The 27,771-nt window shown below is 41.1% G+C and overlaps 2 protein-coding genes across 4 annotated transcripts in view; one reads left to right on the top strand and one right to left on the bottom strand.

The window, feature by feature from the left end:
- Positions 1–8,180, bottom strand: part of chm (CHM Rab escort protein) — a 31,301-nt gene extending 23,121 nt beyond the window's left edge. The window contains exons 1-5 of the mRNA XM_027027232.2: positions 8,105–8,180; positions 1,722–1,788; positions 1,175–1,247; positions 927–1,057; positions 177–534 (exon numbers count right to left, since the gene is read on the bottom strand). Coding sequence (XP_026883033.1) covers positions 177–534; positions 927–1,057; positions 1,175–1,247; positions 1,722–1,788; positions 8,105–8,156 — 681 coding nt within the window. The 5' untranslated portion in view covers positions 8,157–8,180. The remainder of the gene's footprint in view (positions 1–176; positions 535–926; positions 1,058–1,174; positions 1,248–1,721; positions 1,789–8,104) is intronic.
- A 9,069-nt stretch (positions 8,181–17,249) lies between these two features.
- Positions 17,250–27,771, top strand: part of dacha (dachshund a) — a 111,548-nt gene continuing 101,026 nt past the window's right edge. For 2 of the 3 annotated variants that reach the window (XM_035527324.1, XM_035527326.1), the window contains exon 1: positions 17,250–17,882. In XM_035527324.1, the coding sequence (XP_035383217.1) occupies positions 17,407–17,882 (476 nt within the window). In that variant the 5' untranslated portion in view covers positions 17,250–17,406. The remainder of the gene's footprint in view (positions 17,883–27,771) is intronic. The other variant, XM_035527325.1, reaches the window with a different exon arrangement.

Genomic DNA, 27,771 nt, shown 5'->3' on the forward strand with positions numbered 1-27,771 from the left:
AAGAGGTCAGAAAGGCATTAAAAGAAACTGACATACTAGTCTTATTTTAAGGAAACAACATATCCCACATTCCCAGGGTTTTGCAAAAGTGTTAACAAGTTGAACAGGTCAGGTTGAGGTTTGAAGGATCTCAGGAAAACATTTAGGTGTTTTCAGGTGCAATCACCTACACTCACCTTAGATACCAGATCGATGTTAAACCTGCGCCCCTCCTTCAACAGCTTGGCATAGGTTATCCTCTTGTTCAACTCTATAGGTGCCTCAGCTGGCCTGGTGATTGGTTGCTCCTGTTTGTCACTTTCTTCTGACTGATTAGATTGTTGGGTCTCGGGCATTTGTCTGTTCTTGCAGGCCTCTGATGGCTCCGTCTCTTGTTTGGGAGGCTCAGCAGCACCTTGTGTCCTGTCGCCAGGAGAATCCGAGTGTTGGGGTTCTACAGAACTGCCACTGGGCTCTTCATTTGCTGCTTCAGAATCTTTAGGAAAGCTATTTGCCACGGACGGCGTCACCACCTCCTCATCTTCAGACTCCTCACTATGTGGAAATCAACACCATTAAGAGAACAAGATATTGAACTTCCAAGTTCTCAAAGATATGTGATTTTTTTAACACCATCACAGAAGGACACCAAAAAGTGTCTGTTTTACAAGGAATGTGATTTGCATTTTTGAGAATTTTCTTCCCAAAGCAAATTATGCCATCACTAATTCACTTCTGCACACTGCTGGAGCTGCAATAATGCTGTACCTGGCAAAGCCAGATGAAGTTCATTTTAAAGAGTAGGTTGAAATGCAATGCTTATATGCCAGAAATGCTGGCTTAGACCCAGCCCTGCTTACTGATCCTGAAAATGCTTGAACAACAAAAGGCTTATAAAAAGAAAATTATAAACGGAGGCAAATGTAGCCAATGCAAAAAAACGCTACCTGGCGTAAGAGAAAACTTCCAGGTTGATGATGGAGGAGTCTACGGAGCTGAGAGGCAGCATGTCCTCTCCTTCCTCAATCTTACCCACCCATGCCTGGTCTGACTCGGTGCTTGGCATCTCCTGCTGGGCCTGGACTCCCCCCACCACCACCAAAGCAGATTTAGCAGCATGCCACAGTTCTCAAGTTGACGTTAGACAGGGAACTACCTGAACATTGTGTTTACACAGAAGAAAGGAGTGAAAAACCTTGTACTCTTGGATCCATGACAGCAGGCTGTTGAACGTGAAGCTCGCCCAATTTCCAGCATAATAGTTTCTCCTGTAGAATAAAACGGGGGTGGGGGGTGTTAAAGGTCTCAATTACAGTGACAGTATTAAAACTAAACACTGAGAGAAGAAGGGATGAAGAGTTTTCAAATCCTGTCTACAAATTGTCTAAATTATCCACATTTCTGAATTTTGAGGTTGAGCAAGACTTGCGAATGACTCCAAGGTTACTCGTTCTAATCTTGCTAATCCACCCAGGTTTTTGCAAATCAGCATTATACCATTGCAATACCACTATGCAGCCAAAAGCATTAAGAACCACAGGATTTGAGGAAAACACATCTAAGAGTAACAGTTTAAATGAGCTTTAATTTTTTTTCCACTATGATTGTCAGACTCACAATATTCAAACATAATCTACACATCTTATTAACTAGCAAAAACAGTTCCTCAAACACCAGACTCCTTTTTGCCCAGTTACGCACTCGTACTTACCTGGTGACAAAATAACTCACGAGAGCCTTACCTGTCCAAGTGCAGAACCTTCTGGCCGACCCGTGAGCAGGCAGCAGCAAGGACAGACTCGGTGAGGCCTGCGAACGAACCAAGACGGCGCGCATTGTCACCGGCCACCGTTAAATCCTCCACCGCGCTCTACTCTCTGACCTCGCGTCAAATGAAATGCTTCATTCAATTTGGGAAGCGCCTCGCATTTCGACCTCGCGTCGCCACCCAGATCACCGCCTGGCTCACTTTCACAATTGCACCTCCGCGATCGTAAAAGGCATTAGGGCCCACTTGAGTTCCATTCAATTCGACTGCTGCATTGGCCAGCACACAACTGGAAGGCAACATATGAAAGTGCAGAGCAACAGCGTTATGATTAAAGTGATGTAGAGTAACTTCAAAGGGAGTAATCAAGCATTCGAAAGCAATATCTTGACCAATCCAAGCCCAATTATGAAGACCTCATGTATCGTGTATTACTTTCTAATTCAACTCAAGAAGAGGTTGAGAATTGTCCAGATAGTTGAATCAGGTGTTTTGAAGCAGGAAAAAGACAGAAGTTGAGAAGTTGTAACCAACTGCAAAGCCTGGGGTTTCTAGGCCCGGAGATCACAAATTCTGAATATTGCACCCTTTCACTACATTCCCCATACTCCCCTCCTCCCCCTGCCAAGTACTAGTGCTAAGCAGAACTGCTTTTTTATGCATTTTATGCATTTTTTGACATTTTTAATCTTCGTCTGCTGCACATTCCCACACACCTTTCATTCTGTTGGATTTCATTTCCCATTACAGATAAAACACTGGTAGCATTTGGTACATTTACAAGAATGAATACTAACTTAGCACACCGTTTTACATACTGTAAAAAGTAGCAGTAAAAAAAAAAAGCTTTTGCGGACAGTGTGAGGTCTGGAGGATCAAGACTGAGCAGCAGCCGGGCTGAAAACAACTCCATTAAGCCACTGAAGCATGCCTGTCCCTCCATCTTTCTTCTTCCTCATCTGGCCTTGCCTGGTGCCGCCTCGCGTGCACAATGGAAAAGTGATTTATTCCGAGCGGACCTGCAGGCCCGGCTCCTCTTTTCTGGGCCTGGCCATTTAACTGATGGAGAATCCTCCACTGGCTGGTTATGGCCTGCCACACATTCACCGTTTCACACGGGGCCGTATTGAGGGGAGGCGAAGAAAAACAGCGTTTTTGCTCCGTATTCGGCTTCCGACCGCTGTTCCCAACAGCTGCTGGAGCGGAGGCTGATGCTGGGGAAACGGTTTTCGACTTTTCATTTGGAATGATCTGGAACGCTACTGGAAAGTAAAGACTATTCAAATGTTCAACTGCCATGATGCACAGTATGAACCAATATTTATATATGCTCAATGGATTAATCTTTATGGGTATCATTTAAAAATACCTATGAAGAACTGTGGAAGAAAAAATCTTTATAGCTGAAACTTGTGTTCAGAACTAGCCATTCTGTTTTGGCTCAGTAAGACTCTACTTCAAAAACATTCTTTAACACAAACTACATAATTTAGATCAATGGAAGGAAAATATTTGTTCATTTCCCTTCGTTCAGCCCCTTTCAAACAGGAAGCATCTGAATAAACTATTTGGCGGAAAAGCAATAGGCCGCGCCGCCTCTGTCTGTCGAGACGATACTAAAGATGTTTTTAAAAAGTGTAAATAACCTCTTGCCGCCATCTTTTAATGCCATTTATCCCATCCGGTATCGATTTTTCCACATCATGTTGGCTAAAGACAAACATTACCTGCCATAAAGCACTAGTGCCACACAGACATGCTTGGCGATAAATAATAGATTGGGGCCGGCAGGACTTTGATGACCGAGCAAAGCCCGAAATGCTTTCAGCAGGAATTGTATGAAATCATAAATCACTCTTCATTTCGGAGAACATTCCAAAATGGATTCTATCTCTGCACCTTGAAAGTCATTTGGTGCGTTATTTATAGTCGGTGCTGAAAAAGAGAAAGAGAAAGAGAAAGGGAGAGAGGGAGCAAGAGGGAGAGAGACAAAAGCCAGGGAATCCACTTTCCCTTCACACTCCTCCACGTTCTGTCACCCATTCCCCCTATCCATCTCACCCTCACAGCCAGTCAGCAGTCTCCCCTGTTCTTTACCTCAGATTTGTGGGTGGCCGAGGTCAGCGGCGGAGCATCCTCAAATTAAACCAAGCTCCGTGGGTGGGGGAGGGGCCGACTCGGCGCTACTTCACAGAGTTCAGTCAAGCCGGCTTCACAAATTACAATCCAGACACGGATGTAAAGTAATCTAGACGCAGATGTACCCTGGTTCATCGCGGTGTACTGCGAAGACTAGCTCTGGCTGTCTGCACCGCTCAGAGGTGCCGCTGGAGCTAACAAGCCAGCAATCCTGCACTAATGCTCGAAGAGCCATGAGAAATCAGTCAGCTGAGAAAGAGCAGCAGTGTGCACACCGTTGAGGACTGCACTCCATAATCGTATGGTTGCTAATAGAGGCCATTTGAGCCACGGGCAAAGGAGGTCCATCTGAGATGAATAGTTACATTAACCAACCCGCCGAGTGCGGCCCAGCAAAACTGCTTGCTCGTTTCCGCTGTTGCGGCTCTATTAGCGGTAAGTGTGAGCATGACTCTGCTATGAGAAATGCTAATTGTGTGCCTCAGTCATGGCCATGTCGGGCAAATGGACAATGCACCAGAACCAGCAGTACGCTCCTATCAGCTGTGAGGAGTTTCATTATAGCCTGCTACTGTTGTAATTCTTCAATTACTGAATTGACCAGTTCAACTACTAAACTGACTAGAAGGGGTTTTAAATGGGTAATTCAACACAACAATGTTAGTAACACAGGGTGGGGTTCAAGGTGTTTTATGCCAAGAACTTATCAATTAGTTCTTGGCTGAGGACAGAGACCAAGAAGCCAAAGCCTGTACTTCACAGCAATGCTTATCTGCACAAATGAGGACAAAAAACAGCATGTATTTGCTGTTTATAGGACAGAAGACAGTGAGGTGTTGTAATCCTCCATCTCCCACTCCTCTTGGTGGAAGCAAAATTTATTTTACCACACAAAACAGCCCACAAGGAATCTACTTAAGATCATAGCCTATACAACAAGTCAGTTTAAAATGAAACCAAGTAAACCAAATTAAAGAAAGAATAGGCCTTTGGTCATGTAACATATTAATGCAAACGCAGCTAAATTGCATAGAACAAATACCCTAAATTGTGTGTAACCATCCCTGCTTCTATATGTTAGAACAGCAGATTCTTACAAGTACAGTTTAGCACCAACCATAATCTCACAGTAGTTAAGGCTCAGTGGTTAAGGTACTTGACTTGTAATCGGAAAGTTGCTGGATCAAGCCCCACCACTGCCAAGTTGCTACTGTTGGCCCCTGAGCAAGGCGCTTAACCCTAAATTGCTCAAGTTGTACTCACTCATAATTGTAAGTTTTTTTTGGATAAAAGCGTCAGCTAAATGCCATAAATGTAAAATGTAAAAATGTAAATTCTGCAGCAGATCTCCACAAACAGGTAACCTTTCAAAAGCTCTGATTTAAACCTAACGTGGGATGACCGTTCTTGTCACAGTCAAACAGGAGGCTGCACAACTGGTCCAATGCTTCAAGCACATATATAGCTGCAGGACGACCTTGGTCAAATGTAATTCCATTAAGAAAGGATGAAATGCTTTTGCGTGTAATCTACCCAAATGGTCAAAGCCTCAGTTATGTGATCACTCTTACAACATGTTCACTAAGTGGAAGCACAGGGGAGAAGCAGTGTTGAGGTATTCATCTCTCTTAGCTGTCACAGGAACCTTGGCTCATGGTTACCTGTGCAGCACAGTCTTATTTGTTTTCCCATCTTTTCAGTTGCACATTCACGGTCAACCCACAGAGGTCTTCAGGTCCACAGAGCACTTCAGGTCCACAGAGTTGGTCTTAGATGGTCTTAGAATGTCTCAGTGTTACAAGGTTTGCTTTTAAAAGCTGTTATCATCATGCATAAATGTATTAACTCCATTTAACAACATAAATCTTGACATGGTGAAAAACAGATTCACAAGTCTAGATTTCCAAGACACTTCAATGTACATATTAAATAGCACGTTACTGAATCATTTTTGTATGGAACATTAAAGCAAACCAGAAACTGACAAAAATCCAAATTGGACAAAACACTTTGCAGGCCACTCTCTGACACACTCACTTCTTATATCACTGACAACTCAGCACAGCAACTTACTTAAAATGGCAAATCCAATGGCCCACCAACAATCTGGCTTTCTGCACTCATGTCTTCCACCTGTCTCTTTTTCAAAGTGTCCACAGAAAAAAAATCCACATGCTCCATATACCAGGCTGTGCACTTCAACGCTCTCAAGACCTTCTGGTCAGCACCCAACGGGGTGTGGCAGACAGGAACGTGGCCTTACATGCGGCCAGCGGGACCACCAGATGTCAGAGGGGCACCACCATATTGATTAGCAACTGCTCCTTGTCCATACCCTCATTTGCACCTGTACACAGTGGTGAGGGGTGGGGGAATCAAAGGAGGAGGGGGTAACTAGGGAACCTGGGACAAACATGCCTGCCTGAGCAACCTTGACACACAGCAGTGTCTGAGCAGAAATAGTGCAGGTCGCATGTGTCCCCATGTCACTGGCAGCCTGGGGACCAGCTGGCTCTGGTGGTTTTGCATGAGCGCAACCAGAAGTGGGCCAGAGATATTCATTTGCGCGCCATCAATCACAGTGCGAGGACGTCGCTCTTAGCCATAGCGAAACGTTCCCCTTTTTTCTGTGCTTTTCTCCCTCATCTTCCTCCCTACAGTGTAGAACAATGCACTTTGCACCAGGGAGCATCTTCATCTCTTGGCTCCGGTGCTGTCCTGAGGATCTGGCCTGCATACGAGAGCACTCCCGCACTCCGAATCGGGACACTACAAATAAGAATGAGGACAGCAGCATTGGAGGGGTCCCACTACGTTCTTTTGTGGACACCTCCTACGGGCAGGGAGTGTAGTAGCCTAAATCACTGGCTGTGTTCAAAATCTAGTGGTGAAGCAGGTCATAGAGGCAAAGTCAATAGCAGTTGTACTTCAGTGATTCAGAGACTGGTTTATGTGGGCTACTTTAGAATAGAGCTTTGAAAATTAGTACAAAGTAGGCTACCTTTGAGAGCAGAGGAAACTAATTTAAACTGGGTCTGGTCAGGGTGAGGGAAACTTGTAAACTAGACCAGTACTTGGATAGCCGCGAACATGTATCTTCATTTATGAGCAAGTATTTAATCAAATTATTTTGCACTTGAATAGGCATCATCTTGGCCATAAAGGGTCATAAGAACCAGTAGAGAAAATCTTAACATATTCACCTGATAAATTGCACTAATTGGGGTGGTGAACATATTGGACATCTTGGAACAAAGGAACAAAGGAATAAGCATCATAAATGGCACAATCTAACCATTACTCAGGTAAAGATCAGGGCCTAACTTTTAATCTACACTCAGATGTGCTTCAAGAAGAACTGCTATGACTGTCAATATTTAGATACAGCAGAAACTGATTTATGGAAGAGATTACTGATTTAGGGTTTGTTTCCTTACACACACTCGCTAAAAATGATAATGGCAACTGCCTAGTTATCAATGTGGTAAAAGACAAATGAGACCTGTGCCAGGCAACTAAACCATGCAGGGAGGTAATAAACAAACCAAACTGGATATATAGAAACAATTATGAAACACAATATAGTCTGTCGTGCAGGGAGTACAATCAAATAGGCTTTTCATAAATACTGTGACCATAAACTTGGTCTAAATGATCCAAATTACTGTATAGTGTCGATGTAATTAGACTTTTCCTTAACCGCCTAGGTGAGTAACATTTCTGGGATATACATTAAACACTTCAGCGAGATCAAGACCTATTTCTCCAATGTCGTTTATCTATAATCTGAATCAAGTTATTTTTATCTAAAGCAAGTAATAAAATGAAATAAAAAGGTTAACCAGCTAACTACTCCGCTGTACCTAATAGATGTTAAACTATTCGAATCATACACAGATCAGCTTTTAATAGGTTTAACCGGCATCGACTACGTACAGCCATATGTAATTCTATCTAATTCTATGTATCTGTCTGAAATGGTCGCCGTAGTGGTGAAACAAAGCTCCTGTAACATCCTGCCACACGACGATGGGGCTCTGCCGTCGTGTCAACATAGCTCTGGACATTAGCTAGCAACGAAGTAGCTTCTAGCCATGTGTGGCTTTGCATGAGCGTGAAGCCGCCACTGTATTTATGTATTCTTCAGCAGTAGTGGACCTACAACTAGTATTTTTTGAGAACAACAAAATTATGCTCCTTTATATGTGAGTTTCTTACCTGTCCCAAGTATGACAACATCAAATTCGGATGGGAGGTTGTCGGCAGCCATCTTGAACGTACAACCGTCACGTGACACAACATAACGTGACGAATAAATTATAAGGAAGCTTTCGTGATTAAAGTCTTTTAAAGTCCAATGGGGAACAGTAACAACAACAATAATAATAATAATAATAATTATTATTATTATTATTATTATTGTTGTTGTTGTTGTTGTTGTTGTTAATGATAATAATAATAAATGGTTGTAAATTTGTTCATTTAACTTGAAACTTGACTTAAGGCAAAGATAAACAAAAACTATAAGTAGAAAGAAATGTTTAACTCTAATATGCAGAAACACCTATGGCAATGCATTACATCTTTGTGTTTAGGGTAGGTATAGCCAACAAGTGTTTGTGCTCTGCCTTGGAGCCTTTTTATTTCCCTTAATTTGCTCAAGCCATCTTGCTGATGTTGTATATAGATATCATGCACCATTTAACATATTTTAACACTTGCCTCAGATTCTCAGTTGGATTCACTTTTGCTCTTTCAATCAGGAGCATTCGCTGTCTTTGTAGCCACTCACAAGATTTTATTTTGTTTAGGAGCTTTGGCCTACTTTTTCCCTTGTGTTTTGTTAACTAAAACAGGTTTTCTTGTAATGGGCCTCTTTGCTGGTATTTTGCTGCCTCTATCTGTACTTCAATCTTGGTCCCTGGTGGTGAAAAACAGCCCTACAACATAATGTTGTCACCACCATACTTTGCTACAGAGATTTAAAGATGTCATCTTGAAACTACTGTATCTACAAGACAATACAAAGATGTGTAGTCAAATGATAGAAATTATCAGTGAAAGACTTTGCTTTCATACAAATATGAATAATGCACTTCAATCTTTAGTCAAACAAACTTTCAGAAAATTTCTTTTTGATTCAAAGCATACTATAAATACCTTTATTTTAAAATTTTAATTGTTTACAATTTCTTGTAAGTGCATTCTAGCTGATGCAACTGGTGCCAGCAGTGCATTAGAGCAGTCTAACCTTCATGGAATGAAAGCATGGACTAGATTCTCTGGATCATATAACGAAAATGGATACTTCATTTTAACAATGCTTCAGAGATAAAGCTGTTGTTGTAGTATTACTTGGATGTGCATCAAATGAGAGACCCAAGTCAATAGCAACAGAAACTGAGACACCATTAAGACTCAGTCTGTATTCAGCTGGCTTATTTGTGGTTGTTCTGTTTTGTTTGATGTAAATGCATTGACATCTTGTCCTAATTTCCCTTATTCAATTCGCAGCCTAATTAAGTCAGAATACATCGCTTGGTACACCTGTAGTTCTGGGTTTGTTTTCTTTCCTTTTTTTGTTACCATTATTGGTTTCTGAAAAAATTCACTTGGGAAATTGTGTGAAATGGCAAATTCTCCAAGCACTGTATTATTACCTGAATATAGTTAATATTTGTATCCTCTCTTTTGCCCTATACAGTTTGTGTTAGCTATCCTCAAGACCTTTATCAGTGATCACTGTCTTTCCACAGGACCTTCAATGGCTGGATATTTTTGGTGGGAGACCACTGTCAAAACAACATCGACAGTGACAGGCAAAAATGCCAGCAACACCATTGTGTCTGAATGTTACGCATCATCTCAACACCCATAATATGCTAGTACTGGTACTAACACCCATAAACATGCTGTGTTTCAAATGGCCTTCTCCTAAATCATATCTGGTCAGAGGTGGTGTTGTAATTAAAAGTGACCGGTGAGGAAAGAGTGTGGAAAGTGATTGACAAGTTGCTCATGCCACAGCTGTAAATCAGGAAACTCTTTGAGGTCTACATGAATCTGCATTTTTAGATCCGGCTGAACCCTAAAATCTGGCTTCTAAACTGATGAGGTCTAAAGACAAAATTTTGAATTGCCATAGTATAATTGGATTTAGCCATATAATTCAATTCAGGTGTGTATTTAACCTGTCCTACCTCTTTAAACAACTTTCAGTAACCTGTTTTTCACACCAGAATTCTATTTCAAACACAATATGGCCAATACTACAAAGATCTTAGATGGTGCTTAAAATTTGCTATGGATCTGCAGGCATCTAACCCTAGTTTTTTTTTATGCTAAATGCCTTTAATCAAAGTCCAAGACGTATCAGGAAGTTTTACAGTAGATTATCAGGTCATCTCTAAATTATCTAAAACCACAATGGCTCATACGGGAGAAATTCTGTATTTCAGAATGGCCAATTTAGAGGTCTAACCTCAATCCCATTGAAATACTGTGTGAAGTAGACTAGTCAAGCACTAGTCAAGGACAACAATGTTGTATAATGAAATAGGTGAAAATAAATCCTAAATACTCTGCAGTCCTAATCAGCAGTTAGAGAAAGTATTTGGTTGAGGTTATTAACAATAGATGAGGTTCATTTCCTATACTAAGGGGTTCTAAATATATTTTTAAGCTCCTGTTGTCATGCAGCCCTCTAGAACCACCACCAACTACAGTTCCCAGAAGCCTCTGGGGAGATCATCATCCCCAGAGTATTAATCCAGCACACCTGTGCATCGTTATATCACCTTTATATAGGCTGTCCACGTGCTTCCTAATTGTGGTGAATCACGTCTAGTTATTTGAGCATACGGAGTGTTGTATATTTAGCTACTGTTTAATTGTGTATTGACCTATTTACGTTTCTAGTCCGTTTACAAGTTTTCCCTTGCCCATGTTACTCAAGTTTGCCCCCGTTTTACGGCTTTACGTTTGATTACTCTGATTCTAGATTTGCCCTTTGGATTTGTTTGCCTCTTGGACTTTCTTTCTGGATTATTTCCTGAACTGTCTGTGAAGTTTGCCTTTTGTCTTTCTGTGTGGCACCTGTTCCTATGATACCTCTGAACAAGCATATAAATAAAAAAAATACACATAAAAACCTTTTCAGATTATTAACTTTTATTTGAAAATAACTGTCTCAACAAAGAAAGTAGGCTATATTAGAATAAAATTACCTTGGTAAGTTCTAATGGTCATTTTATCAAATTAAAATAACATTGCAGAACCAACATCATTTGGTAGCAAAAAAGTAAAGTGAGGTGAATTATTACTATATTCACCCACTTTAATGGCCACAGTGGTATTCTGTTACAAATTCTTTACAAATTCATTGATCCACCTGGGTATCCTGGCAACATAAAACTGTGTGCACAGAATGTACATAAAAAGTTAATTGTATACTGTTGCAAAACCCAATAAACAACTAATTTATTTTGCCAAGATTTCTCACGTTCCAATGTAAAGTGGCTCATTCTTGTTTTGTGTAAAGTCTATGTAAACTTTACTTTCAAAAAACAGATGCAGCTCTCACACAACTCTGCATCTTTTGGATGTTCTTCTAGCTGTGCTGTCACTGTGAACTGTTGATTCTGTACACTTGTTTTTGAGCATTGTTTCATGATGTTTCTCCTTTGTTTCCTTGGTTTAACCTTCTGGAGTCACATGTGTGATCAAACCACATGTCTAGTTCAAGATGTCACAGCATAAAAACAGTTGAACATTGCTGCTGACATGCATTGTAAGTGCTGGCTTGAAACGCCATTGAAACTGCATACAACAAAATGGTTGTATATAGTTTGATTTAACCTTTTTTTTACATTTTCACATTTGCAAGTTGTGTTTTCATTTTCAATCTTTAAAATGCTTAATTGAGTATGTTTGTGTTTTTTATAGTAAAAATTTTCAAATATGATTTTATGTGTTTTGTGTGGTTTTTTGGGTCCAATATATTGAAATATTATGTCAAAATTAAAAAATAACCCATTCTATGTCATGTTATATAGGTAGATACCAAAGATACCAAACACTGATATAGTAAACATTATTTAAGGTGTTATATAAAAGCAGCTTCCATTTAGCAAATGTTTAATATAACACTCTAGTTCAATATCATACTGAACTTCCTGGATATTTCCTGGATATTTAATGATCATGGATTTTTGGGGCGTAGCAATGTGGGTTTTGGTATACCTGACCTTTCCAAGTTTATTTCCATCTGGAACCAATGCAAACACCTACATATAGAAAACCTATCATTATATATTTTATAGGCTTAGACTGTATTTTATACATTTCAAAAGCTTATCCTTATCATGAGATATCCCAGATGCCACTGGAGGACCCATTTTAGAGCTCCTCTTCCAGATGTTTCTGCTGCTTGCTTCATAGATCTTTCAGAGGCTTTGAAAAATCATCTTGTTTAAGCTAACAATAAGGAAAGGGTCCTTTTTATCATTTGTGCATATTTTGGAGTGTTCAAGACTTTTCCCCTTGGTTTACTTCATTGCCTGACCTAGAGAGAAGTCTGTAGAGACCTAACAGAAAGAAAGCAGTGCAGTAACCTCTTGCCCTCTTTCTTCCATTGTATGTCTAGTTTTTGACATCACAGCTTTTGTCATCCATGCTCCTTTCCTGAGCCAATATGCAGACAAGTGTTTATTTGCTGAAGTAAAAACTCATGAGTGACATTTGATCTCCTTTAGTCTGCTTTTTTTATGCCCATCTTGTCCACACTTAAAACAACATTGGCAAACAAGACAGATGGCTTACAATGAGAGAGGTTCATCTCCCCCCTCTTTTTCTTGCTAGCTGTCTCATTCTCTCATATCAAACACACCAGGGGTTCTTTTAACCAGAGTTTCCCTCAGTATTTGTGACGGAGGGGGTGTCTTCATGTCACTGGCTCATCCTCTGGGGGATGCAGTTCCATCTTTTTGCCGGAAAGAGAAATGAAAAGGGAAAACTGTGCACACCAAAATGGCTTTGGGAGTCTTCATCGCTTGGCTTTGGGAGAAGTTTTCATCGCTTGCCATTGCTGCGATGAATCGCTTTTCCCTGGCCAGGTTTGAAAGCAGCTTCAAGGCGACTAGCGCCGCAGTACTTTCTGTTACAATCGAGTCGTCTTTATCTCTCCAAGTGTCCACACCTTTAGCTAGAGCCTCCTGTGAGTTCCTCGAGCTTTGATCTCCTCTTCTAAGAACTGGCATGGAAAGAGCCCTCATTCGTGGCATCTGTATTTCTGGTTCTAGTGTAGCATGTTCTTGCAATGATGTTTTGAGTGAGCAAAGTACGGAAGTCCCAGAGGTCAGTCACTTGCCCAATTCCTTTAAGTTCAGGAAATTTGTAAGGCCTACAGTGTGCAGGAACGTGATGTCCATGTTGTATGAGAAAGCCTTTTGTAACAAGGAAAGAGAGTACAACTATTCTTTCTTATCCAGTCTTATTCACTACGGCACAACAACAAACACACATACTGAAATAAAAGAGGCACCAAATTTTTTTTTTTACATTCTGTTCAAAGCATTGGCATGGTTTCAGTCACCAGTCGTCAAACACAGCACTCAAGGTTTTTTCCTGCACTTAAGCGAAACTTTGAAGTGGAATTCAAGGAGACTTCACAGTTCATTTCGTTCATTTCTCAATCAACTCTTTTTTTTGGGGGGGGGGGGGGGGGTTACAGCCATCTTTGGTGGGAAGAGGTGAGCAGTGGCAGAGCGATCCAGAATGACACCATCTGTCAGCGCCCCTATAAACGCTCCAAATGAAACATCCAGGAGGACATTATTGTGTTATAAATCTCACCATAAACGTAAATTAAATTTGAGATTAGTTATCAAAGCATAACTGTGCTTAAACATCCAGACTACTCATAGAGCCGCAGTGAATAAATTTATATCAACAACAATAAACACCTTTACACACCCCTCAGTCAACCAGAGGTATACAGGAATGCTTACATGGCTGACGTTATTATCAATAACACTAACTTGATATAATATTTCATGGACTCGTATGATTAGGACTAAGTCAGTTCTATCTGATGAATCAGGTCACCTTGAAAGGCAGGTAGGCTATTTGTAACATGGCAAACCATGAGAAAACAGCCATCTTCTATGTAACATTCCCCATTATCATAAGTCTCTATCACTTCTTCAGTAGAAGCTGACCACAGCACAAATGAAAGAGCTGAAAAATGAAATGGCACATTTTGTTGGGAGGTGGCTGAAGCGGTTAACTACTGACTGTCAGTCTCCTGGGACCCTTGACAGACACTGCTGCACCAAGAGCTGCTTCTTACTCCGAGGGCCAAGTCACCCCTGATTTGGCAGCAAACACAAAGAGAGTGTTATTAAATCATCTGCAGTGGCTTTCTCAGAGGAATTATGTACACTGAGCGCACTCAAGTAACAAGCCTGTCCATTCTTAAGTAGTATTAAAAGGCGATATTTTACCCTAAATTAAGAGTCCAGCAGTTCTTTGGCACATGTCACAGGACAAATGGATTGCTTGACTGCTGATGTATGTAACATTTCGCCGAGCGAAAATGACACAAAAAGCACAATGAATGTAAAACACAGTAATGGGCATGAATATTTATCATGAGTGAAAGTAAAATTAGAGAAAAACACTCAATTACAATCAGTGGCAATTTACTGTTGCCATTGATTTGTGTAAGATATGCATTAATAATAAAAAAAACCATTTAATTACATCAAGGGAACATGGTGATCTGTGCTTGGCCCCTGCTGTAATATATTATAACTGGAAGGTCTTGTAATGCTAAAACACAGCAAAACATTCCCTCAGCAATTTCCATGCTCACTTCATCAGTCCAGGCCCTGGTTTATTTTCTCCCAATTCTCCCTCCCACAAACCTTCTTTGCTGACTATTCCACACTTTGGCCTCTCTGTCCCCATGTTGCCAAATGTAAAATCATTAAAGAGAAATGCCTCTGTCAGTTAAAGCTATGTCAGAAAGGCTCACTCGTCACTCATCGGTGGAAAGCATACGACCAAAAATGAGGCAGTTAGTATAGGCATTGTACATTCTTATGATCACAAGTGCTCTTACTTACAAGTGTTAAGAAAATGATTGGCCTGGGTTGTATTTGCTGACTAGCACCATGAGCTGGACAAAAACAACACCTTGGAAAACTCTAAAATCTGTTTTGAGTCTCATCTAAAAAGGCTAGGGTGGGTACAAGATTTCGATCCTATAAAAGCACTGAACTTTACCAAAATGGTCAGAAGTCCCAAACAAAAATCTTTATTTAAGCAAAAAAGTGTGAAAATAACCATATTAATCGTAAAGCATTAGTTTGGGCTCTTCTTTAAAATAAAAAAAAAAAAACGTGTTTAGCCTCTTTAAGCATACTTGACAGGACATTTGTACATAGCAATGTTACATCCCTAAAAGGAGTAGACATCACATTGTAGAAAAAGTGACAGAAGACTGGAGTACACTCTCTACAGTGAGAAATGAGCATACCCAATAGAACATACATCAAAAACCATATGCACATGCATAAGAGTGAACTAAATATGCATAGAGAAACCTCTGGGCGTTGGTGAATGGGTGTGTGGATAAGGTGGATCATATGTTTTCCTGCAGAGCAACGTGTAGTAATCAGCCAGCCATTAAGATTAAATACGAGACAAAGTGGATAAGCTTCATTTGAAACACAGGTTAAAAAATGTATCTAATTTCCCAGATTGCCAGCTAGCTTTTTAATTTCAGCAGGTTCTTGGCAGAAATTTGCATGGCATTTGGGTACTCTTTACAATATTAATCTTCCCTGAGAAGTTGCTAGAGCTCAAAGGTTAAGCATGATTTCATATTAATTTTACAACGTTTTTTGACCCTACACAAACATTCTCATATAAAAGGTACTTGACACCTAACTGAACAAATTTAAACTGCTAATTGATTTTAAAAAGTTATTTCGTTATGTCACAATGTCACAATATGCTCTATGCACAATGTGCACTCTTCAGAAATTGTTTACAAAAACAACCCTAGTGTTTCATAACAAACCCTCCAGAAATCCTTTCAACTGTACTATCCTGTCATGCCTACATAGTTCTTTACATTACAAACAACCCTGGTTGAGCTTAAGTGACAGGTCAAGAGGTAGAAAATAGGTGTATCCTCAAGACCTTATCTTGTTCGAGAATAATTTAAAAAGCCTTTTTAGAGCCTATAGAACAGGCTCTTTCCTTCAACAAATGGTTTGTGTAAGTGAACTGTATTTACATGTACCTTTAACTGTAGTACTCTAATAACAAAAACAGTCAAACTGAGGTCATTACAGAAGTCATTACAAAAAGTTATTACAAAATGTCATTACAGAAGTCATTACAAAACTACCAATGTACTATGACTTAAGTTCATCCAAAACTCCGCTAGAGTTTAATACAAGATTAATACAAGAACATTTCTATCATCATTTGAGTTATTAGTAGTCTAAATAATAGTTGATACTATCAAGCCAGTGGGTGATTATGTTTTGCAGTATAGGCTACAGTATATTTATTATTTATTATGCATATAAACTATTGAGTTTCCTACCTGCCATGTCATCTTACACTACCATACATAATATTGTGAATTATGAAAAAATGCCCCATAACCATTTAACATTGCACCCCAACCGAAATGCGGATGTTAGAATTATTGTAGCTTACCTGTTGAGTAAAACGCACATATGAGCCTTCAGAGGTTTAGAAATTACATTCACTACAACTGGCCAATACCTCTAATGTGTTTGAGGTAATATTCTGCAAACAAACAAAAAAACCAAAAAAATCCCAAAACAAAACTAGGCTATAAATTTAATAGTTTACTAATAATCTATTAGTATACTTTATTTCTAATCTATTATAATATATTTGATAAAACAGTAATTAAGAAACAATATATACTACATTTGTTATCATCCCACTTGTGTAATTCACTATTAACATAATCATTCATATCTGGTAGATAATTGTAAAAGTAACATTCAATATTAAAAATTTACATTTAAAACCGCCTAAGGTGGTCCCATTTAACTTACATTTTATGATAATAAAGCAGCATTTTAGCTTTTCACTGCGTTTTAGAAGTTGAATTGTTACAGTCTACTGAAAGTTAAGCTCCGCTAAGCGACGATAATAATAAATGTCCCCGCTATTACAGACAAACCACCAATAGGATGTAAAGGCGTGTGCTGTTAAGCTTGTCGTTGGTGGACAGAGGTGTCACTCCACGTCGAGGTGGGCTGGCTAATTGAAACACTGAGTGCAATGCTCCTCATTGTAACCATCCCATTTGCGAGGAAGGTAGTTGCCTATTGCCGACTACCAGTCGTCAGCGTGGTCGCATGAGAAACGCCAAGTGAGAGCGGAGAAACAGTGCAAGGAGCAAGTAAAGCGCGAACGGGTGTGCGAGAGCGATCGAGTGCGGAAAAGGAGGAAACTTAAAGAGAACTATGGCCGTATCAGCGACTCCCCCGGTGCTTTCACCGACCTCGACTCCGGGTGCGGGCAGCTTGTTTCGTCCTGACCCCCTGTACTCCAGCCCGGCCGAGTCCCCGCGCCTGACAAGCAGCCTGATCAACTCTTTCATCAGCAGTGGAGGCGGCGGCGGCGGCGGCGGTGGCACCACCAGCAATAACGAGTGCAAAATGGTGGAGGTCCACGGGGTCAAAGTAGCCTCTTTCACCGTGGACGGCCAGGAGCTGATCTGCTTGCCGCAGGTTTTTGATCTCTTTCTTAAACATCTGGTCGGGGGACTGCACACCGTCTACACTAAACTGAAGCGGCTGGATATATCCCCTGTTGTATGCACGGTGGAGCAGGTCCGGATCCTGCGGGGACTCGGGGCGATTCAGCCCGGCGTCAATCGCTGCAAGCTCATCAGCCGAAAGGACTTCGAGGCGCTTTACAACGACTGCACAAATGCAAGGCAAGTTCAGACTGTGCACTTAAATACTTAAATATCAATTTCCAGTCAGACTTCACTCTTTCGTTGTAATGCACGATCCGACTCTAATGGTGGTACTGCGCGTTTGCGCGTTCGTGCTGTTCTGTGAAAAGTTTTGGAACTTGTGGTGTAGGTTTGTTTAAAGATGTTTGTATAACTAAAATATAGATTGCATGTCTGCAGAACATGTAAGCTATATTCCATTTCATTAAACGTTCTACTGAATTAAAAAAACAACAACAACAACCAAAAAACAGATTAAACCAAGTATTGGCCGTATAATTTGAACACATTCATGTTACATGTAAAAACCCCACGGCCACCTGCTTGACCGTTTTAAAGCGCTCGCAAATTTAATGCGTATTCATAGCCTAAAACTCGACGTAGTTGACTTAAGTACTGATTTTGGGTTAGACAATTTCAGCTGAACCGCAATCCATTTTGGCCACTTGATGAAAATATCCGCTCTCCTAGGAGTGCATGCTGGAGGCAGTTCTTAAACAGTGTACTCTGACATTGTTTATTGGCCCCAATAAACACTCGCATTTGGCCAGCAAAATGAAACCGACACGCAGATGATACAGTTTATGAAAGAAGAGTTTAAACTTGTTGCATCTAATTTCCTGATTTGTGGGTGCAGTTCACCTAGCGTTGACCTTCACAGTAAAGTGCATCGTGTGAAATAAGCAAAAACTTATCATTGCAAAAGCAATGATTAAAGGGAAAGAGGCAGACTCTTTTTTTTTATATATATATATATATATATATATATATATATATATATATATATATATATATAAAATAGTGCAGTTTTCAAGTTTATAAACGCACTCTATGGTTTAACTAAAAAAAAAACAATTTACCCAGGTCAACCTCTCGAACTCATTTTTGATTGTAATTAAATAAATCACAGGGCGTGAGATCACATAAAGGAGATTGGGTCGTTTGATGTTTTACATTTTGAATGAATATGTCTCACATTCACACACAACTCTTTTAGGTTTTGATACAAATTTATGAATGTTTGCCAATTGATCCCATTACATTGATGTGTTGTTTCAAAACATATGCAATATAATTCCCTTCTATTTTCTGCCGCAGGTTAAAGCTGATGACCAACAGTATAATTTAGCACTTATGAAAAATGTTCAGAAACTCGTGCCGAACTAACGCTCTGCGTTGTGGCATTGTTGTTTACAATTCTCTTGTTTGTAAAGATGTCCAGCTCATTTGGACTTTGTGTTTGCCCGTGTTAAATAAATCAATGTGACCGACAGGGAGGGATAAATCACCTCGCCCGGATTCTTAACTCTGTTTGGTGTCAAGATGTTATTCTTAGCTTGTTATCATGACAGATGCATTAGTGTTCCCATGCTCTATATTCCTCCTGCAATGTCAATAGAGAGAGAGAGAGAGAGAGAGAGAGAGAGAGAGAGAGAGAGAGAGAGAGAGAGAGAGAGAGAGAGAGAGAGAGAGAGAAAGAAAGAGAAAGAGAAAGAGAGACAGACAGACAGACAGACAGAGACAGACAGAGAGACAGACAGACAGAGACAGAGAGACACAGACCACAAAGGGTTGCAATGGCTCTTTTCCACCTTCATCCGAGACCTCAAGGGTTTTTGCTTTATTGTCTGATTGTATTACTGAAACTTTTTTCCCGGATGGTGCATCAAGGACCTGGGTGACAATGAAGCACTCTGATTAGCGCCACAAAGGCAGAGTTACACAGAGTGTTTTAACCAGTCGACATCGACAATAGGCCTTATCTGTTCGAATATAATAGTCCAAAAGTACGGTATTTTCCCGAATAATAAAGACCTTAAAATCAAAACTAAAATAGACATAAAGGCAGTAATAACGTAGTAAGAGTACTCATGCTATTACTAAGAATAATACTTTTCAGCCACTGAGCAAAACATAAATAGTCATGTTATATGACAAGCATCTGCAAAAAAAAATGAATTAAATAGTAGCTACCAAAATAGAAATTTAAATACAAGGGTTAAAGACTACGTGATATGCGTTCAGTCAATCCCTGTTTCTTTATTTCTTAATTTTATTTCATTTTATTTCCTCGCTTACTTATTTATTTACATACCTACCCTCGAAAAGTGAATCTTTTTACTTTATCTATTGCATTATTGCCAAGTAATCTAATGTTTTATATATGTTGTGTTCTTAGAATAGAAGTATTCTGAAAGGTTGCAGTTGGATGGAATATTTGAGGCTTTTTCACTTGTTTTGTTTCTTTCTGAACTGTAGGTAATGTGTGACCCATTTCAGTTGAGAAGGCTCTCAGTCCTTCCTTAACGCAGCCTGGAGGGTATTGTTGAAGGAGGGCATAATGCTTAATAAAAATACATCGACGTAAGAAATCCCGACGGGCCAGTTTTATAATATCTGATAATCTCAACAATTACACAATATATAAGGTGACCAAACGAAACCGTGTGTGTGTGTGTGTGTGTGTGTGTGTGTGTGTGTGTGTGAGTGAGAGAGCGAGAGAGAGAGAGAGAAATATCCAGATGGCAGTTTTGGGCTTGGTTCGGTAATTAACCTTTTAACGCCCCCTCCCCCCCCCCCCCCCCCCTCAGAATTCAGCCGTTACTTTATTGGGTTTTGCGTTGTTCTCGATCAATCTGTGATGAGAGAGAGAGAGAGAGAGAGAGAGAGAGAGAGAGAGAGAGAGAGAGAGAGAGAGAGAGAGAGAGAGAGAGAGAGAGAGAGAGAGACACACAGACACTGACTGACTGATTCTAGCAGCATCGTTTTGTTATTTTACTTTATAGTTTTGGATTACAGGCAAACTGGGTAATAACAGACAGGGGCGTAGAACGTCGCGCTGTTCACTTAAGTCAGGTTGCAGCATACGGTCGGATAATGAAATTGCTTCAGCAATGGGCTCGCCTAGAATTGAATTTGGTCCTCGGCCTCACTGCTTTACAGCTCACCTTCCGGTGTCCGCACATACAGGCATCGCTTTTATAGTCAGATTTAAACATCATCCACCGTCCCACCACCATATGGTGGTAACTAATGTGCACAACCGGACTCCTCTCTCTCTCTCTCTCGCTCTCTCTCTCTCTCGCTCTCTCTCTCTCTCTCTCTCTCTCTCTCGCTCTCTCTCTCTCTCTCTCTCTCTCTCTCGCTCTCTCTCTCTCTCTCGCTCTCTCTCTCTCTCTCTCTCTCTCTCTCTCTCTCTCTCTCTCTCTCTCTCTCTCTCTCTCTCACTGCTTCCCTAGGGGAAGAGTGAGAAGACAGAGGAGGTGTCTTTTGCCTTCGCTTTCATAAGCACAGTCACGGACATCAGGAAAGTAATCAAAACATTTCGACGGGATCTTTAAAACTGCCACGGACAATTTAAATACGCGAAGAAAATGTCCAAATCAGCAAACCCAAGCGGCACTTAAGGCCTGCTTTTATGATTTCTCAGCTCGCAATTGATCTCCGGGTTTTTATTGCATTCATTATTTATTAAAAAGAATTTGCAAGCTAAACATAACGCTAAACTAGTTTGCACTTGGGGACTGCACTTAGGAAATTGAAAAGGAATTACATTAGAGACAAACATCTGTGCTGCTTTTCCTCTGGTCTTCCGTGTTTATAGGCCAGTGTTGCTTCTCCGTATAGATGGGCTTTGGCATCGCTTATTTAAATGTTTTCGCACCAAGCGAAAGAGCGGCTCAGGAGTCAGGCAGCCAGGCAGTTCAGGAATGCTCAGTCAACAGATATTTTAGTGCACGGCTGATCAGGGATTTGTTTCAAGGGAAGCACGTCGTAAACGAAAAACCCCACCTCACTGACTACATGCCATGGGTCAAGGATGCTCCTGTCAGTACCTACTGAGATGTAGAAATTGACAACCTAAATTATAAAGTCATTACTTGCATGAACGTTCGTCAGACCCCGATTTCTTTGCGTTATCAAACAGTTTGTTTTCAAATCCTTAAAATATATCTTATTCTTTCTTTTGCCCCTGGCGTGATACGATTTGCAGATTGTGACACTTTTAAAAGAATAGGGTATTTCTGAAACGCATGTAATAAATGCGAAGACTTGCTAAAAACGTTAGCTACAATTTAAGGTTTTAAACTGTAATTTTAGATACATTTCTGATGGTGAGGTTGTAGATGAGGTTCACATAATTTTCCATATTATGTTTTTTGTTTGTTTGCTTTCTGTTTTCGCGAACCTCCTAATAATAAAGCATAATAAATAATAATAAAATAATACAGCTGTAATTATTCGCGCGGTTAAATACACATACTGCACTGAAAAGCCATTGATGAAAGACATTTAGGTCATGTCGGTGACGGTATGTGGCAAGGAGGTACAAACTCGCAGTCTGTATTTTAGTATGACCATGGCGTTAATATTGCATGGCCTCCCACTGTTTCCTCCACAGTGCCGGCACCTGTGTATGTGCGTGTTTTTCTTTCTTTGTGTGTGTTTGGGGGGCGGTGCGTGATTGTTGTAGCTCGATCGATGACCGGTATGTTTTCTGATGCAGCATGAGCGCACATTAATACAAGCGCATGTCTGTCCCTGTGCCTGGTCCATATGGACGTTTCTTTGCCCCTGGCTTCGCCTAAGGCTACGGTTCCCCGGCTCGAGCCTGGCACCCAAGATACCCCGCTGTCTCCTCCAATCTCCTCAGTGGGCGTCGAGACTGTCACTCGTCCTCCTGCGCACCTTGAATGTCAGTAATCAATTATACATCCACCCCTTTCCCCAGTTTTATCTTATAACAAATTCCCTTCCTCTGCCCTTTATATGCAGTAAATTATAAATTAACCCCACTCGGGCCGAAAGTGGCCCAAGGGCCCAACATAGCGCCCCCAAGTCGACCCACTTCATGAAATAGTCAAGCAGAGATGCAGGGATATGTGTTTCTTTAGTTTTAGACAGGTTGTGTGTGACATTGCGCGCACGTCTGTTTGTATGATCTTATATTTATGTGCAAGTGATGTGGTCGCTGGCCGTCTACCTGAGTGCTGAGGAAGACAGAGAAAGAGACAGAGAGAGAGAGACGAGGAAAGAAGTACCGCGATACAGCTGCACCGCGATACAACTTCTGCTCTGGAACGTGGAGAAGGACCTTTTTTTTCTATTCTGGCAATATAACGTCCATCACATATGGACAATTGTTTGCGACAATTCTTGTCAGTTCTTGTCTATACTTTAATACTCTGTACAGAACTACATGGATTTTAAATTAAACGCACCCGTCGTTGTCTTTTAGAAGCTTTTCATTGAACAGTTTACCATAAAATGGTTTCGTATAATAAGGCTAAAATTCCCCATGCCCTCTTTTTGAAGTTAACGTTCCAATATCCACGACCTTTCTGCGTGTCAGATTTATGGCGCTCTATTGTAAAAGCAAAGGTTGAAATACTTTGATATTTTTATGGCTGCGGATAGCTTGCGATGTGTCCATCTCTCTCTCTCTTTCTCTCTCTCTCTCTCTCTCTCTCTCTCTCTCTCTCTCTCTCTCTCTCTCTCTCTCTCTCTCTCTCTCTTCCTTCCTTCCACTTTTCTCTTTTTCTCCTTGTGAATATGTTGATATGTTGGAGACTTAAGAGCGCTTAACTGCGTCTGGGGTCTAATAAAACAACTTGTGGCCATGAGATCTCTCATTAATTTTGGCAGGGGCCTGTTCCGTGCCGCGGCGCTCTAATAACTAGTCCCACGCGTAACCAATGAATTACAGTCAAAACGAAGACACATGTGGTCAATTAGTGATGGAAATGCGCTACCTGCATCTCGGACTTAACGCGCGTCTATTTTAGCACTGCACAAACATGCATTAAGCTAATGAAAGTTTATTAGGGGCAGCACAATGGTTCTGTGTGCGTAATGTAAAGTTACTTTTATTCACTTTTGGGTGAACTCCAGCGTTTTTTTTTTGTTGTGTTTACTGTATTTATTTATTTATTTAACAAACTTTTTATCTGTGTGTTTTCATGCGATCCGTGTGAGAGGTTAAATCTGACAGATGGAGAAGACTTGTCAAGCAAGAGGAAAAATGATACCTCCGCCACTCACTGCAGGAGAGCGGTTTAGGAGGGGTGGCCGCGCTGGAGGGGAGGGGAGGGGGTGGGTGAGGGTGGGGGTGCTGGAGCCACTGGTGTCATTTTGACTTTGGGAAAATCTCCTTCCTGAGCCTAATGACACATCTGCAGCCGGGCTATATTTATTACAGTCATGTAGAATAAAATTGATTGTCTCCTAAAATTAATTTTTGGTTTGCCTCTAGCAGTGCTTTAATGGAGGACACTAGGCTCCGTGCAGGAGTATTGTTTAATCACATTAATATCACAGCCCCCAGGACAGCCGAGATAATTGTACAAACGAACATAGAAATATGTATCTCCAACTTTTATGATTGAATTATGCAAATGACTTATCTCCTGCCCTTCCAAGCACTAATCATCTAATTAGGAGTGATGTTTTAAATGGTTGTTTTTGGACGGGGATTCGAAGAGACGCAGGGAGCAGAAAATTGAATATGACACTAAAATCAGCAAAGTAGTTTGTGCCGGAAGAGCCGGTGTTTTCTCCAGTGCCGCCGCGACGTTGTCTGTCAACGCAGCAGGCAGAGGGAAAATGATTAGAGAAGTTTAAGAGACTTGAGATATAAGCTCCTTTTAATCCATAATTGCCCCTTACCCTTTTTTCGAGAGTTCGTTATTTGTATTTGTCACTTTAATCGTGGATTTTGACACTAAGCTTCTACGCGCGTGAAGGGCGGGAAACGTTTAGCGGGGGAGAACTCAATCCGGTTGAGGAAAAGATAACTAGGTCCTAATTACGAGGATTAATATTTTATGGCGCCTTCCACTATATACCTACCTGTACCTCGTAGGCCTACCAGCTGTTGGACCGTTTTGCCGGCACGCCTGCGAGTGCAGGTTACAGTAATAACAGTAAGGCTCAAGTGAGCATCACGCACTACCTCAGAATGGCATTTTATAGGAGACGAGTCCTCGAGGCATGAGAGAATGGCAAAGCCGCGCGTTTCCCTTGGCGCAATAGTGTTTACAGTTGTCTCCTACATCTGGAGGCAATAACTCGCGGCGCCCCCCCCCAACTCTGCTAGCTCAAGGGCTAGGAGCGAGGTTCATCCGAACAGCATCTTATGGACCGACCATGCAATAATACTTACAGATAATACTTACAGGATCTGTAAATGTGTGTGGTCAGATCTAACTATTTTATTATTATAAAAATGCACTGTATAATTTTTAATTTAAAAAAAAAATGTGAAGGTTAATATGACGAATATAGGAAAACAAGACAGGCAGTGTGAGAACAAAGACGGAAGAAAATGTCAGACTTCACAACAATATCCATATTGAAAAGAAACAATGAAATGATCTCTGCCTCTATGTTGAGTTGTTTGCATCAGAGGCAACTTAAGAGGACTGTTTTAAAGAGGCATTTAGCTGTAGTTTTACTTTCAAAGAACACGGTGTGTGTGTGGCAGTTTGTACGTGCACATACACAGGTGACTTCCATAATGAAGAATGCATTTATTTTTTAAAGGTAAAATGGACTCCAACCCACAGGTTCAGGGTCTTTGTGAGCAAAGGGATCAAGGGTTAGTGGAGTGGTTCTTTATCACTATGTAGGAAGTCCTGGGTGAGCTAAAAGTCTATTAGTGGTCATTGTCAAATGGAACAACTGTCAGCTCACAGCATCAAATGTAGGGGTAAAAGTGACAGAGTCAAGAAGGTAGGAAGAAAAGAAAGATGGAGTAGAGCAGTGAAAGAGGAGGTTTGTGTGTGTGTGTGTGTGTGTGTGTGTGTGTGTGTGTGTGTGTGTGTGTGTGTGTGTGTGTGTGTGTGGACACGAGCCTCGCCATGTCTGGGTTAAATCATGAGAATCCCTGGGTATGTAATGACATCATGGTCAGTTCTGGTGCTCTTGCTGGATCTGCGGAAGATTCATTCTGTCTGTGCTTGCCCTGGGCAACCTGGGTCCAATTACACACACAGACACACGCACTTGCATGCACACAGGCATACAAGTGGTGTAAATATAATGGTGTATCCTACCATCTGTAAGCCTGTGTCGGACTTTTAAAATGTGTTGCATATGATATGCCTCCACATTTGAGACTTCTTCCCTCTTCATGCGTGATGCTTGTCGAATCAAGATTCCTCCCCTTGCTCTCAGCACATCAACAAAATATTCGGAAAGGTGACGATATACAGTGTGTGTGTGTGTGTGTGTGTGTGTGTGTGTAAGAGAGAGAGATGGACATCTGTGTCATCTTTGTCATTTATAGTGTTATCCCTGATGTGCTGTTTCAAATTAATACCCTTTGTCAAACTAATTCACACACACATTCAGTAAGACCAGGTAACAGCCAAAGCCAGCTGGCCTCCTATGTGTTTGTCTGTTTGTTTTTCATTCTTCTCCATTTTATTTTTATAAAGTGTTTAGGAGAGAATCTGGCCATCTTACAGGAGAAGCCAGCTCTGCTATCCTTTATACCAGGATCATTCATCTTCTGAGATTCACCCTTACGCCCCCCCACCCCCTCTCTTTTTGACCCTCTACCGCCTCTCTCGTTCTCATCTTCACTCTCTTTGAGTCCATTACAAGGTAGCGCATGAGTTTCCATTTGCCTACAGTAAATAGACTGTCAGTGGGCGTCGGCGGGAAATAAATTTGTCGGGCGGCCGCTCCCCCCTAAAAGCCGGGATTTTAAAAACTAAAACGACGCGGATTGATTTATCCTCGAGACGTAACGGACGCAGATGCGCCAGTGTTATTCTAGATGAGCGGAGAACGTGATGAGCTGATAAGGCCGTCCTGCCTACTGCCTGTTTTTAATTACCCCACAGAAACGTATTTGTGTCTGGCTGTTGATTTGTGCCGGGCAATGAGGAGCATAATCTTGCTCCGTCTACACGGCAAAAATTGAATGATCCCCTACGGTGTCGCATTAACCCTTACAGTGATCATTTATATAAACGCTGTAAAAGAGGGGGTTTTGTGTGTGTGTGTGTGTGTGTGTGTGTGTGTGTGTGTGTATGTGTGTGTGTGTGTGTGTGTAGGCTACCTGGCACATCTTTTTCTCGTTGTGCAAGGTGTGTATATATTATTTAGCGACAAACTCTTTTGGTTTGACAGATTCGGTTTGAAAACCGTATTCACGGAGCCGGTCTCCATTCCCGGCCTCTCTCACTTGTGTCCTCATCAGCTTTAGACCGACGCTCTCGGTGACCGTTTTGTTTATGTGTTTTCCATTCCCCTCTTCCCCCTCATAAGTATGAAGATAGCTTGCTTTAATAGAGGCACTGGGCTTGATTAGAAACATGCTGGAAGTGTATAACACTTTAAATTGGAACCACACTACGAGGCCAGGTTGTTTATTCCCATTATGATGTGAGTCTCCTGACTATGCTCCAGTCGAGATGGGTTTGGCGGATGGGCCTTCAGCCAATCGGAGCCATGTTTAGAGGCCACGCCCACGCCACTCCTCGTTACTGGCGCATTATGAATTTTGATGTATGCCTAAAGTCTAGCTACACATACATGGGTAGCCTATTTTCTCTCTCTCTCTCTCTCTCTCTCTCTCTCTCTCACTCACACACACACACTCACACACACACACACACACACACACACACACACATTAAGTTCTATAACACATTAACCTTGTAAAGACTGTAGCTCATTTTGTTAATTTCTTTGGTCTGTTATTCATTTACCCATAAATAAAATTGAGACTACTTTTTCTTTAGGATCCCTGACCCTTCTTCTTTTGTTATGTCTGTCTGAACCATCGGCTAGACTTTCTCTCCCTGGACATCTGCCTTTTTAAAATAATGTCTAGTGGTACTGCGTCTGTGGCCCATGG

This window comes from Electrophorus electricus, chromosome 6 (genome assembly GCF_013358815.1).
Source record: "Electrophorus electricus isolate fEleEle1 chromosome 6, fEleEle1.pri, whole genome shotgun sequence".
Classification (NCBI taxonomy): domain Eukaryota; kingdom Metazoa; phylum Chordata; class Actinopteri; order Gymnotiformes; family Gymnotidae; genus Electrophorus; species Electrophorus electricus.